The sequence below is a fragment of the Indicator indicator genome, chromosome 5, assembly GCF_027791375.1.
Source record: "Indicator indicator isolate 239-I01 chromosome 5, UM_Iind_1.1, whole genome shotgun sequence".
NCBI classification, from domain to species: domain Eukaryota; kingdom Metazoa; phylum Chordata; class Aves; order Piciformes; family Indicatoridae; genus Indicator; species Indicator indicator.
In genome coordinates this window covers 17,083,224-17,097,208 of record NC_072014.1, presented here as the reverse complement: position 1 = coordinate 17,097,208, position 13,985 = coordinate 17,083,224, and the positions used below count along the sequence as shown (strand labels likewise).

The following is a 13,985-nucleotide window of genomic DNA, read 5'->3' as shown; positions in this document are numbered from 1 at the left end:
GAGGCTGGTGAGAGGCCTTGAGCACAAGCCCTATGAGGAGAGGCTGAGGGAGCTGGGACTGTTTAGCCTGGAGAAGAGGAGGCTCAGGGGAGACCTGATTGCTGTCTACAACTACCTGAGAGGAGGTTGTAGCCAGGAGGGGTTTGGTCTCTTCTCCCAGGCAACCAGCACCAGAACAAGAGGACGCAGTCTCAAGCTGCGCCAGGGGAGGTTTAGGCTGGAGGTGAGGAGAAAGTTCTTCACGGAGAGAGTGGTTGGCCATTGGAATGTGCTGCCCAGGGAGGTGGTGGAGTCACCATCCCTGGAGGTGTTCAAGAGGGGATTGGACGTGGCACTTGGTGCCATGGTTTAGATAGGCATGAGGTGTAGGGTGACAGGTTGGACTCGATCCTTGAAGTCTCTTCCAACCTTCTTGATTCTTAATCTTTAGTCAGAGCATTTCAAAATGGATGTTATGGAACATAGTTAAGGAACTGAGTCAGAAGACATAATAAATTTATGAAAATATAACACTTAAGTTTTATTAACTTGCATTTTCCATGGCTTTTATTTGCAGTACTGCTTTATAATCTGAGTGTTGACGTGAACAGAAAAATAGATACACCAGCAAGATTTTATTTTTCCTCCAATGGAACATCTGATACAATCTCAGGAAATGCAAAGATTTACAGCAAGAATATTACCTGCAAAGATCACCCAGCATTTATGAGGGTAATGTAATTTTCAGTATGTATTTCCAAGTCCTTTGTTCTCTTTTGTGAAGCACACCTGCTGCAAGAAAAACCCCAATTTTGTGTTACAATTGCATGCCATCATTTTATAAGTAAAATATTCATGTTTTATAAGTTTCACAGTTAATATGTTTTAATCTTGATGCTTTCTCAACTTTCTGTGGGGAAATCAGTGGATCTGCCATCCCTTCTGTCAGGGAAAATGTGCATAATAATAATAATCCTGGTGGTGAAATAGGACAATTGCGTTCTTGACTTTTTTTTCATCCTTTTTAATGGATGACACATCATAGATTGAGGCTGGATTGGAGCAACAAAGAAGATCCAGTGTAACATGCATTTTCTGACTGAAATTTTTTGCATATTCTTAATGCAAAATCTTCAAACATAATGGCACAGAGAAAATGTTCATTGCTTTGCCATTTGTAACTATTTCAAAGAACATGTGTATGGTCTTGCTCTCCTTTTTGCTGTGAGTAGATGAGGTAGACGCACCAGATAAGCACCCATTCGTGATCCAAATGAAGTGAAACAAAGATGATTGCTAGAAGGGAGTCCATAGTCATGATGTGGAAATGGGGTAGGAAGAGCACTCATAAGAATTTCATGAATGAATTTAGAGCTTAGAAACTTTCCGATGTGGTTTTCTTCTCCCTTCCTTTTACTTACTTTTTGTTTATGACACCATTAGAAGCCAGTTCTTCATGATAAAGCTTCAAGGTAGAAAGGAAAGTGCATTATATCTACTGGAGAATTGCCCAGATGCATGTCAACTGGTAGTTGTACCTAAGTGAATGTTACTTAGAGGAGCAATGGCAAATTGCTGCTTCTAAGAGTTTTGTAAGCTAAAAGAGATCTGACTGTCAGTGGACCATACACAGATTGCTATACCAGCATCAGCAGGTATTTGTGTAGGAGGAAGGATATGATTTGGCTCATCGTTTCCTATAGTCTATCATTAGTACTTTTCCCTTCACATAATTCAATTTTCTTTTAAATTCTTAATTAATAGCATTGCAAGCATCTCCTTCCACCCACTGAGGTTGCTGTACTTGTATGAAGCTCCAGAAGTTAAATAAGTGTGAATGTCTGTCAAGTACAGTCCTTGCAAGAGACGATGTACATTTTATATATTTTGAGTAAAGACTAATTAATAGCTAATTAGTATAATGGAAGTAATATAAAGCAGATGCAGAGAAGACCTTGTGGAAAATTATTATGAATTAGATAATATGTGATTTGGCCAAAGCAAGCTTTCAGATAAGAATTAGAGCAGTGGCCATGTGGAGGGACAATCAGTGTCTGTCTATCTCCTACACTTGGGGAATAATTTAATCAGGTTTGCTATTGTTAGTACTCACTGCTTCAAGCTGTTCAGTTTTCACAAGTAGGTAGTTTGGGCTCTGATCTGCAACATTCCTACACAGTCAAGGCTTCATGTACAAAATGGTCATTTATTGAGGCGTTTAATCGTTTTAAGACAGTAAAGGGAATAAAGTGGCAGAAAATAAAATGTAGTCATGGCCTGATTTAGTGATAATGTGGGAGAACTGCTTCTGATTTCATACAGAAATATCCATAGGTTTTGTTTGGTGTTATCCCACTGGTTAACTTTTTCTGGTCTAGCCAACTTTTGCCAGTTTTTCCATTTGGGAAGTACAGAATTTCTGAGGTATGTAAGACAGTGTTATTGGCAGAAATAGGCTTGCTATTCAATCAGACTTCTTTCAATAAAGGAATCTTTTGTTCCAAAACATCTGATGCTGTCATTGTGTGTATTGTGCTTTTCTGCATTTCTTTCAACAAAGTATCTGGAGAAGTATACGAGCCATATGTATGTGAAATTATTTTACATGTGAAAAAATGTGTTCCTGTGTAGGTTAGTTCTAGGGAACCTTATTTTTAAAACATAAGCATACATGTCTTGTCTTATATGATTAACTCATTAGGTTTCCAATTTTCATAGAAAGATGTAAGGGATATCTTGACCCCTGTAAATGTTGAAGCAAGTTATCATCTGGGGCATCACATTCTACAGAAAAGAAATGCACAAGAATTTTCACCACTTCAACCTGTTCTTCAGCAGAGGAAAGAAAAAGATGTTATTAAAAGCAAGGTTAGTGTACATGTTCTCTTTCTTCAAATGTGGTAAGTAAATATTCACATTTAATTTTCAGTTCAAAAAAGATTCACATAACCATGGCATGTAAAAGAATGCATTTTCCAGACCATCACCTAGTGCCTTAATCCTAAAATAAATACATAAATCTTTGCAGAATCAGTATATAATTTGTATTATGATTTTTTGAGGAAGTATGTGCAGAAAGCTTGCAAGAATGTATAATGCTCTGTATCTCTCTATCACACCCAGGTGTGAAACGCACTCATTGAAATATTCATTGTTTCTCATCTACACAAGATGAGTGACTTTCCAGTATAAAATAGTTATTTAATCTCTGTTAAATACACAATATCATGTTGGTAGAAATCTTGAAATGCTTCAGTGATGTTGCTGAAATATTCTGTGAAGGTATTGCAGGCCTTCAAACACAAAAGTGTGTGGAGGAAAAAAAAATTCTTGCTCTTCATCCTTAAATGAGTATTAAATTAATTTTTTTCCACAAAAAACCTTATTAAGAGGTAACTGCTTAAGTCAGGGGAAAATCTAAAGTGAGGATGCTCTGAATTTTTAACTACAAAATGGTTCTAAATGTATGATGACTTTTTGCAAACAGTAAGCTTCACGTAATTCCAGAGTTGGCCATCAGAAGTCTGAGATGTATAGAAGCTTTTAAATGGCATGTTTTTCATTTTCATCTTCATTCAGAATTCTTTATAGAAATCACAAAGAGGACGTTGCTGAATATAGGAAGTGCTCTATAGCATATTTATAACCAAGACATATGCAAATCATGGTGTGTCTAGTCCCGTCAAACCTTACCTTATCAGTATGATATGTAAACTTTGTGCAGTGAAACTCTCTTGCAAAAGTTCATGTGCTGTATCATAGGAGAGACTTCCTGATCCTGTAAAACACTGCCCTTTTTATGTACTACTTTTAAAAAATCAGCTGAACACACCCACTGGTTTATCTGGTAGAGACTGAGGACTGGAAAACATCTCTGTTGTTGTTCTGGGTGCACATGATGTGTTTAGAACATAGCAAGTTGTAGCCTGATTGAATGTTTTTTAGCAGCATGAGCTATTAGCCAATTCCAGATAACTGGTAACAGTGAGAGGCTTTTTTCTTTGGAAATACTTGTCCTCACTATAATCTGCATAGTATACTAAAGTGCTTTTCTAAGTTTGTCTTTTGTAGTTTGTTTTTGCCAGATTTTGCTCCCAAGAAAATTGTTCTGCTGACTTGAGAGTTTCTGGAAACGTTGCTTTCCCAAAGTAAGTATGATGTGGCGCCTGTTTTCTTTCTCTTTTTCTTTTAAAGGTGCAATAAGATTGTAACTAAATTATTCTTTAATTTTTTGTATGTAAGTAACATTAATTCACAGAAGTAGACTATAGACTCCCTGAGAAAATACGAGTAAAGCTCTGTTTTGTTGAAGAATAGTAAATCTTCCAGGAAATGAGACAGAAATACACAGAATTGAAAACCTGTTCTTGCATGATTAGAAGACTTTACAGCTCATAAAATAATTCTCAAAAATGTAAACTTGAATTCTGCCTTCTCTGGAGGCTTTGAAAACCCCTGTGGACGTGTTCTTTTTGCTACCTGGTCTAGGTGAACCTGCTTTAGCAGGGGGGGTTGAATTGAATGATTCTCAGAAGTCCCTTTCGACACCTAACATTCTGTGATTCCATGTATTCTACACTTCATATGTAACTGGGTGAAGATACAGTGCACAATGTATACTCAGAATGTAATAATGTTAAATTGACAGCCTTTCAATTATTTCTGCTGCTCTTGAACTGCACAAAGAAGATACTTTAGGATGTTTCCCTTTTGAAATCCTTCCAATCCTATTATTAAGCAAGACATTTAAAGCACTCTCAAAATATTTAAATTCAATTATTATTGTCTTGCAGAATCTGCATTACACCAAGCAATACTTTGTGAGAATATTTAGTTGAGAGTATTATATCTATTTAGCATTGTCTTAGGAAAATTTGAAGCCATGCACCATCATTTCTATTCAGAATGGATTTTAATGATTTGATTTTAAGTTGCATTTTATTATCATAATTTTTTCTTTACTGAATGTTATACTTTGAATCAAGAAATGTTGTTTGTTGGTGTGCAAAAAGAGAAACTGTACCTGTTGTGAATTTCAGCTAGTTAGGGATTTTGTGTGTGATGTGGATTTCCTCATGTGATTTATCACTTTTAAAGTTGATTCAACTTTAAACAAGATACTAGGCCAAAAAACCCAAAATGAAACCACAAGATGATGGCAATCAATGCTGATTAATCACATCCGTGTCATCCTGAGCAAAAGCTTTTTCATCTTCATAGATTTCAGAATAAGATTAGCATCCTTTCTGCCTCCTTTTACACGTGGCCTGTAGCAGGATTCTAAAGTCCTTTCATTTGCATAGACTTGATGGTTATTTTATTTTAACAATTCTAAGCTTTTCAGAAAGAAAGGCTGCGCAGCATTTTCATTTGTGACACTAGCAATACAATTTTTAAGTACTCAGATCTCTAAGAAATTAAAACTGATTACAACATACCTGCTTGGTATTAGGTAACAGTAGCAGATTTTCAGTGTAAATAAATAGGATAAATATCTTGATAAAGTGTGAAGTATCACCTTAAATTACATTGTACCCCTAGAATCTTGATTAAAAACTAGTTAGCTGTGAAGTGTTTTGTCTAGACACAATGCACTCATTATCCTTGAACAGCAAAGCAAACACATCCAGTCTTAAAATAATGAAATTAAGTAGGATCATCGATGTAATGCTCTACTTGCTGAGTCTTCATGTATGTGTATACATGAAGTAAAAGCTATCATGCTTTGTTTAAATTGCTTAGATTTTGGCCTGCTCCGTCAATTCTTACTTTGCATCATGCATTTTTTAATGAAGAATGAAATACGATTACCAGGGAAAAGCTCTAGTTCAGCTTTGTTGTAGTCCCAGATGTGCACCTGGTGCTTTTTGTTAAGCTGTGAGGCATCTTTGTTGACAGCATCTTGTTAATGAGCTTGGCTTTAATGCATATAAGAGGACTAAAGGCTAAGCATGTAACTAGTAAAATTTTAAAATTTAAGCTAAACTTAAGCTATTGAAACGTTAACGTTGGCTTTCTCTTTAATTCGCTTTTGTCTTGGAACCTCTCTGCTTAATGCAGTGCTTTTACCTTCTGTTGCTTTTCCAAGTGCCAGCTTCTTTCCCAAAGGTGTTTGGTGACTAATGCTTTGGTTTCAAGCCAGAATATCTCATAAATGTCTATTTCTAGGCAACCTTTCTAGAAGTCTTAATTAAACTTTAATGTCAAGCTGAAGTTTACTTTTAGTCCCCCATAGGGTGTAACTTGTAACATGACTATAGAACATTGCACAGATCATAAGACAGGCATGTTCACTTGCCCTCTTTGGGACCTGTTTCATATTAACTGAGTTTTATACTTCAAGTACAAAGGCTGAATTTTGAAATAACGTCTGAAACAAATGTAGTAATACCACATTGCTCTTCTCATCTGTAAAGGAAAGGACTATCTTGTAAAAGCCAGAAGCACGACTCATCCAGTAATGTTCTTGCATTAATAACCTCGGGGTTTAAAAAGTACAATACTGGAGCTGACCATCATGTAACTGTAGTAGTACCTTCAGTTATAGGTCTGAATAAAAACTTTCCTAATGGTCTACAGCTGAGCTTTGTCAGAACTGAACAAAATTAACCAACAGAGCAGTGAAGGAAAATTTTTGCATACTAACTGTATACAGAACTACTTTTCACTTTATGTTATGGTAATTATTTTTACAGGCCTTATGATAAGAAAACATATCTCACTGTTGGCAGTATGAAGACTTTATTGTTGAATGTTTCTCTCCTTAATGGTGGAGATGATGCATATGAAACTGTCCTTCACATTCATCTCCCTAAAGGCCTTTATTTCATCCGAGTTTTAGATATGGTAAGAAAAAAAAAAAAATCTGTCCAACGCTAATCCTTTGATATTTTTCCTTTTTAAGCCAGATACTTTAAAAATTGCGTGAATGGAATATTGAGTTTCTCTAGATGCTGACAACCTATACCCATCCCCTGACAAAGCTCCAGTGTTTAAGTTCTCAGATTTCTAGCTACCTAAAGCACTTGCACATTAATCAGTACAGGTGACTTTAATAACAGAATGTGACAGTAACACCTACAATTGAAAAACATGGTTTCTAAATGTATTTCAGGATGTTACTGCTACTTTTTGTCTGATGTCCATGCTTTCAGTGATTGGCAAAGTCTCACTGAATCTCCTCTTCTTCAAAGAAACATAGTTTTATGAAGAAGTCACAAATTAATTGCTGTCTTTTTTTTAAATAACTGTTCCCTGTAGACCCCTACTGACACCTTTCAGACATTAACACTAAATTTGAGTGGGCCTGATGCATACACCTTAACTTCAGTATTAGGAAACAGAAGATGCAGTAATAGGATGCAGTAATCGATATATGTTAAAATAGTCATGAATAATATGAATGTTTTGTGTATTGGAATCAGTGAAATAATCAACACCTAGTTCAGGGAAATAACCATTCCATTTCAGCGTGTGTGTGTAATTTGAAATGTCAGGGGGAAGCTCTTTTATTTTAATCATTATTAATTTCTCCTTTATTTTAGGAAGAAAAGCAGATATATTGTGACGTATTAGATAAAGAAATTCATGCAGTAAAGCTTGAGTGCAGTGTTGGTTATTTATATGTTGATCAAAAATCAAAGGTAAGCTAAATGTGAAATCCCTAGCTTTAAAAACACCCTGAGTATGTTATGAAGATTTTCAGGGAAGTGAAAAAAACCCTCATATTTCAGGCTCTCTCCTTCACCCCCAACTAATGTCTTTTGTCATGTTGGTATCTGTCTCTCTGTGCTACTCTTAAAATTAGTTGGTTGTAGCAACTGTCTGGAGCAATTTATGAAGCAATAGTGTTTGTATTATACATCAGCTGATTGTGCTTGGCTTCCTAAACAAGTGAGCTGACTAAGGCTATGAACAAATCTGTTGGGTCAACAGAAAGGGAGTAGAAGACAAAAGAAGAAATGCAAGGGTCTTCTTAGTTCAAATTTTTTTCAGAGCAGGAAAATCTAAATGAGTTTAATAAAATAGTTTCATTTAAAGTGTATTAAGACAATTTTTATTTATTCTATAGCTGGATTTTAGTTTCCTCTTGGATGCAAGTTCATTTACCAGAGCAGAAGACGACCTTGACATCCTCATCAATGCTACCTGGTAAAGTCTAATAAAAATTGCTCAATAAAATACATAGCTGGTTTTGGAAAACAGAATAGGGAACACTGGAAAGGCATAGCAAAGTACAACTGCAAGAAAGCAAATCAGTTGCAAATTCGTAGAGAATGGGAAATTGCAAAAATAACCCAACTAATATGTATTTAAATAATGAGATGATTTCTGCCAGGATAAAATGTTTTTTTTTTTTCCACTGCCTGACATGTTTAGCAATAAGTATTTCTAATCAGCTAAAAGGTCTGATTAATATTTGTTTAAAGAAATTGTGCATGACATATGGTGGTGCTTTCAATACTCACTTTTCTCTCATTGCATCTTTACAGTAAAAATGAAGGTGGGAACATGTTGCTGGATAACACCCTAACCTTAGCTGTACCTCTGAAATATGAGATTGAGTTAAATACTCATGGGTAAGTCAGCTATTGCTAGAGCTGCACAGCCATAGAACTGTTGCCTTGTTTATATTCTAAATTGTCAAAGCCTTTTGAGCAGAAGTGTGATGGAGCTGTAAAATCCGGGAATGAGATGGCACAGCTGTCCTGGGCTCTGACCTATACACTTTGAAGATATTGTTTCCACTGCTGTGAGATGAGACCAGTGATATCCATGGTGCTTTCAACTTGTTTCTTAACAGACAAGTATATTTGAAGAATATTTTTTTATAGAAAGATGTATTTAATAAGAGCACAGCAGATCCTCAGACTCCCTGCCTAACATAGGCTATATTCTGGATTTGTGGTGGGGTGCTCATGGAGTGTACTTGTGAGCAAGGATTTATGACTTCTGATTGATCTGCCTTTAAGAGAAAAGTCTGCAAATGTAGAGAGGATTTCTATTCATTACTGGAGAAACTAGGAAGCAGAAAGTTATGCTAATGATATACAGCAATTCTATTCATTAATGCCTTCTGAACCTTTGCAGGTTTGTATCACCAGCTTCATTTGTTTATGGGACAAATGAGAAAGATTCAGCAGTTACATGTATGAAGGAGAACATCAACTTCACTTTTCATGTAAGAGTTTTCCTTTGTAAATCTTATCATTGTTCTGAATATTAATGTTTATATTTCCAGTAACAAGGGCACGGTGAGCCACTTCCGTGCATTAGCGACAGAAAGTGGCTATTAGTTCTTTGAACCCTTTTTTCAGTCTGGACAATCTTCCACTGAACGGTGAGACAAAAAGTACTTAGCACAAGCAGGACTGAAATTGGTAGAGCAGTTCTGACTTGCCACTTCTTCCATTAAGAAACACTTTAAAAGGTATTATCTTACAGGAAGCAAAAGGAACTAGTGTTCCTTTTAAGAGGATCTGTAGGTATCAGATTTGTCTCCAGTGGATTAAAAGCAGGAGTTAGACATTAATCCCTCCTCGTTCCTTTTGCATATTCTCCCAGAAGGCAGTCTGTATGACCTCGGGGTAGTCATCACAGATTAGCACTACTTTAGTCCTTGGGTTCAGAGAAGTGAAGTGTTCAGGAAGCCTATAGAATAAATTAAGGAACATATTATAATTCCTAGTGGATTCACTTTCATGACAGCTTAACAACATAGGTGCTATTCCATTCTGTGAAGTTTCATATAGTAATACTTCATATATACATATTTTGTTACTTGAATAACAACCATGAATTAAAGCTTTAAATGTGTAATATTAATCCCCACAAGGTTATAAGTGCAGGACCAAGCATGGCTCCAAATACAAACTTCGAGATAGTGATACCTAATTCTTTTCCACCCCACGACTTCAAATTATTCAACGTGCTGGATATTAAGGTAAGCACAGATTATTTAATATTATTTTATTAGCTATATGAACTCTATGAAAAAGAGAAGCAAGAGCACAGCAGAACTGCGTTCAATTTGCTAGCTCCCATGAAGCAGAGAGAACAAGAATAGGGTGATCTTCAGCTCCATGTGTTCAGAATTCAGAAAGTAATATCTACATTCCTTTTGAGCTTATTGCCTTTCAGAAATCTGTATTGTAATTATTATCTGATGTTTAAATTCTAACATTGATGATGCTGTTTATTTCCAGACAACAGCTGGACAGTGCTCCTATAATAAGTATCCCAGAAATTGTAGTGCAGCAGAAAAAAATGAAAACATATTGAAGGATGTCGTCACTTTCTTTTCAAAGCCTGCTAAGAGACATATGGTAAGGTCTGTTTTGGCATCAGTGACTGTATGAATGAGCCTTAAGACAATGGTATATCTTATATAATGAGGTCACCAGAGCAGTCTTTCAAGGATTTATGATGAGACCCATAATAAGTTCAGCATAGTTGTAATTGACTTCAGTGAAAGGGGTGAGAACTGAGATGAGAAAGTTGATTAATGACATGTCTCTGAAAGTCAATGTGGATGACAGTCACCTACCAAGAACTGGCAAAGGGTCATGTAACTGAATGAGTGGGCAAAGAAAATAATAGATGAAATTCAGCAACAAATAGAAAGTTATGGGAAGGAGAGTCTTGATTTTAATTATGTGAAGTATGCAGATTCATTACCTTTTCCACATCAAAAAAGTGCCATCAAATAGTAACTAGTTCAAGCCATATTAAAACAAACAAACAAAAAAAAAAAAAAAAAAAAAAAAAAACCAAGAAAATCCTAAGTAGTACTTAACAGTGGAACTTCTGACTGAAGGGTGTTACGAAAGCTAAAAATAAGTGAGTTCCAAAGGAGATTATACAAGTTAATGGGAGTGAAAGTCATTAAGAATTCCAAAATATATGGAAATCATTTTTGGCTCAGGTAGTTCTTACTAAAAATATTTGAGAGGCTGGGAAAGTATCATGCCTTCCTGTTCAAGCTCATCCCTCTGTACCTGCTTATGAACCCTGCTGGAGATCAGATACTTGACAACACAACCAAAATTGCTATCCTAAGTGTTACGTTTGTGAGGATTCATTTAATACTTTAGTCTTAAAAAAAAGTGGAGACTTTAAAATATGTTAATTTGGTACTTTAAGAAAGCACATTACAAGGAACGTCAACCAACAATTGAGAGACAGCCTGCACTAGAATATCAAATCAGAACTTGGACATTGCAGTCTTGGATAAAGTATGTAATCATGCCCAGGCTTCCTTTATTGTCATCTCCAGAGTTCAGTGAAATGGTGTTGACTGTCAGTGTGCAAGTGTAAGGATAATTATACTATTTATACTGGATATCATATAGTTATTGTCATTTATCATTCTGTAAAAGTTGTTACTTTTCAATTTAAACAAACTTGAATTCTTCAGAAAAATTACTTCTTTTATTCTACAATGATAAGGTTGGTCCCCTGTACAGTTCTTTTAGCACTATAGAGTGACAGTGTAGGGTCACACCCTGAATTTTCAAGAACAAACATGGATATTTGAGTTTCACTGGATCCCTGAGTGTCTTTAATAATAAAATTATAACTTCAATAAACTTCAGTTTTAATCTTTCCTTCCCTTTTACAGTACTGCATGAAAAATGACAGCCTTTGCTTACAAATATATTGCAAACTTGGAAGCATGGAAAGTGGGAAAGAAGCAACAGTTCAGTTGCAGCTGGAGGCTACTCCTTCACTTTTAGAAATGGTAACACATGAATTTTTCATACTTGAGGGGAATATTTCAAGACATATTTGCATTATTTTCTGCATGTAAATTCCAAGTATGAATGTGTTTTTGCAAACAGTACAATTAAATACAACTCTCAGCTTTTAACCTCTTTTGTTTTCAAGGAAAACAAGGTTATATACAAAAAAATCAAAGCCACTGAAAAACAAAACTATCATTTAAAGTACAGATTTTATAGTGTGTATTGCTTTGCCTATTCTGGCTGCATTAGGCAGGATTGGGATTTAATTTCAACTCACAATTGTACTTTTCTAAGAAAAGCAGCATGGATGTGGACTTAAGTAAAATCCAACTGGGCTTCATTCCAGCTTCTGGTACTAATTTGTTTTGTGATCAGAAAAAGGCACCATTGTTGTGTTTGTGTGAGATTCTGTTTCTGTGAGCAGCTGTGATACCATTTTTGCTGGGTAGGAATTAATGTGTTTAAGGTATTTTTTAAAAGATAGGATTTTTATTTTTCTTTTTTTAATCAGGATGATGTATCGACATTGAAGTTTGAAGTACGAGCAACAGCCTCACCAGAAAAAAACACAAAAGTTATCGAACTATACAAGGACAAACAAGTTGCATATGTAAGAATTCTGCTAATGAATTTGTGATAAACTTGTTAAAGTAGAAAAACCAACAGCAATTAAAACTGTGGAATTCTATACATATCTATACACAGGCAATGAATACAGTGTTAAGTTCTCCAAAATGTAATTAATTTTCCTAGTTTGTTTTAGTATCTTTTAAGGGGAAAAAAATAATCAGTTGCTACTAAACTTACTTTCTGCTTTTCCAGGTCTATTTGGAAGGAGTGCACCACCAAAAGCCAAAATACCATGTTACTGTGCTAATTATTGGAATAGGCTTAATCGTTGGCGTTACCTTGTTTTTGATTCTTTCATTTATATTATGGAAGGTAAGCCTTCAGTATTTCTCACTACTTCAAGTTAGCAATTCACACTGTTAGTGGATCTTTGGATTTGTTAATGCAGGTTAAAGGATAAATAATATAATAGTATGATCTGTCCCCTCTCCAAAAAAAAAAAAGCAACAAACAAAAACCCATCAAAAAAAAAAGGAATTCCTACTTCCAACTTGTGTTTTTTCAAAATACTTCCCCATTTTCCTTCATTTTATCTTCTGTGTATTTTGTATCTTCTGTTATTCACAGCACAAATCCTTCCCATGGTTTTAGGTGGCATCTCATCTTTCCTAGTGACTTACATCATTTAATAACTTCAAATGGATCATTAAGTGTGGAGCACCATCTCACAAAAACATCACTTGACACATGATGATTAATAGTCTACAAAATAGTTTCATGCCAGAATAAAATGTTTAAAATTTTAAACTGCGACATAAATGCTAAAAAAATCCTGTGCTTAAGTAAAACAGGAAACTATGAGAGATTCACCTTCTCTGACGAGCAATTAAGAGACACTTAACTGCTTCACCTACATGCAGACCTTCTCCATCCATTGCTCTTCCCGGGGAAGTGTAGAAATGAAACAAATTTAACAGGGAAGTTTTATTACTATTTCATATTTGAAAAAAAAAAATACTGCATTCTGTGGACTGTTGCAGTTCACAAGCCCATATGCCTTTACTCCTTGCGTGAAAGTATTAGCTTCCAAAAAAGTAAAAGCAGCAGCAAAACCACTTTTTTGATTGATGAGTAACACTTTCTTACTACTTGTATGACAAAGCAATGGCAAATAGCACTGTTCCTTAACACCATATATATTCATTTTATTTTACCTTCTCTTTTATGGGTTAGATATCAAAGATATTGCTGACAATAGATTCAAAATTTTGTATTTCAGATTGGCTTTTTCAAAAGGCAATACAAACCAATCTCTCAAGACAACAACAGAAGAAACAGTTGGAGTTTTACAAATGGGGACAAAGATGACTAAGATGGCAAATAAACATTTGATTTTAAAGTGAAGAATTTAAGATTCAGGTTCATTCACAGGAGAAACACCAATGTCAAGAAAACTGGTCTTGAGGTCACTCCTTCTTACAAAATACACTTTGCTTCCTTGAACTTTATGGAGGACTACAGCTTACTAGAGTACTGTTGTGTTTCTAATTTGAAAATGTTAAACCAATTTGTTTTGAAGTCTCACAGTAATATTTGAAATGCCATATAGATCTGGTTTCAAACAGACGGAAGAACACTAAAGATAAAAAGAAGAATTACTTTCCAGAAAAAAGAATTTATAGAAAATTTTAT

General features: G+C 35.2%; 1 protein-coding gene across 1 annotated transcript in view; it reads left to right on the top strand.

Moving 5' to 3' along the window:
* ITGA4 (integrin subunit alpha 4) overlaps positions 1–13,665 on the top strand; it is a 35,982-nt gene extending 22,317 nt beyond the window's left edge. Inside the window, exons 15-28 of the mRNA XM_054380986.1 lie at positions 557–711; positions 2,698–2,847; positions 4,051–4,127; positions 6,675–6,825; positions 7,524–7,622; positions 8,051–8,130; positions 8,472–8,558; positions 9,070–9,160; positions 9,815–9,922; positions 10,185–10,304; positions 11,600–11,719; positions 12,235–12,333; positions 12,546–12,665; positions 13,573–13,665. Of these exons, the coding sequence (XP_054236961.1) occupies positions 557–711; positions 2,698–2,847; positions 4,051–4,127; positions 6,675–6,825; positions 7,524–7,622; positions 8,051–8,130; positions 8,472–8,558; positions 9,070–9,160; positions 9,815–9,922; positions 10,185–10,304; positions 11,600–11,719; positions 12,235–12,333; positions 12,546–12,665; positions 13,573–13,665 (1,550 nt within the window). The remainder of the gene's footprint in view (positions 1–556; positions 712–2,697; positions 2,848–4,050; positions 4,128–6,674; positions 6,826–7,523; positions 7,623–8,050; positions 8,131–8,471; positions 8,559–9,069; positions 9,161–9,814; positions 9,923–10,184; positions 10,305–11,599; positions 11,720–12,234; positions 12,334–12,545; positions 12,666–13,572) is intronic.
* The last annotated feature ends 320 nt before the right edge of the window (positions 13,666–13,985 follow it).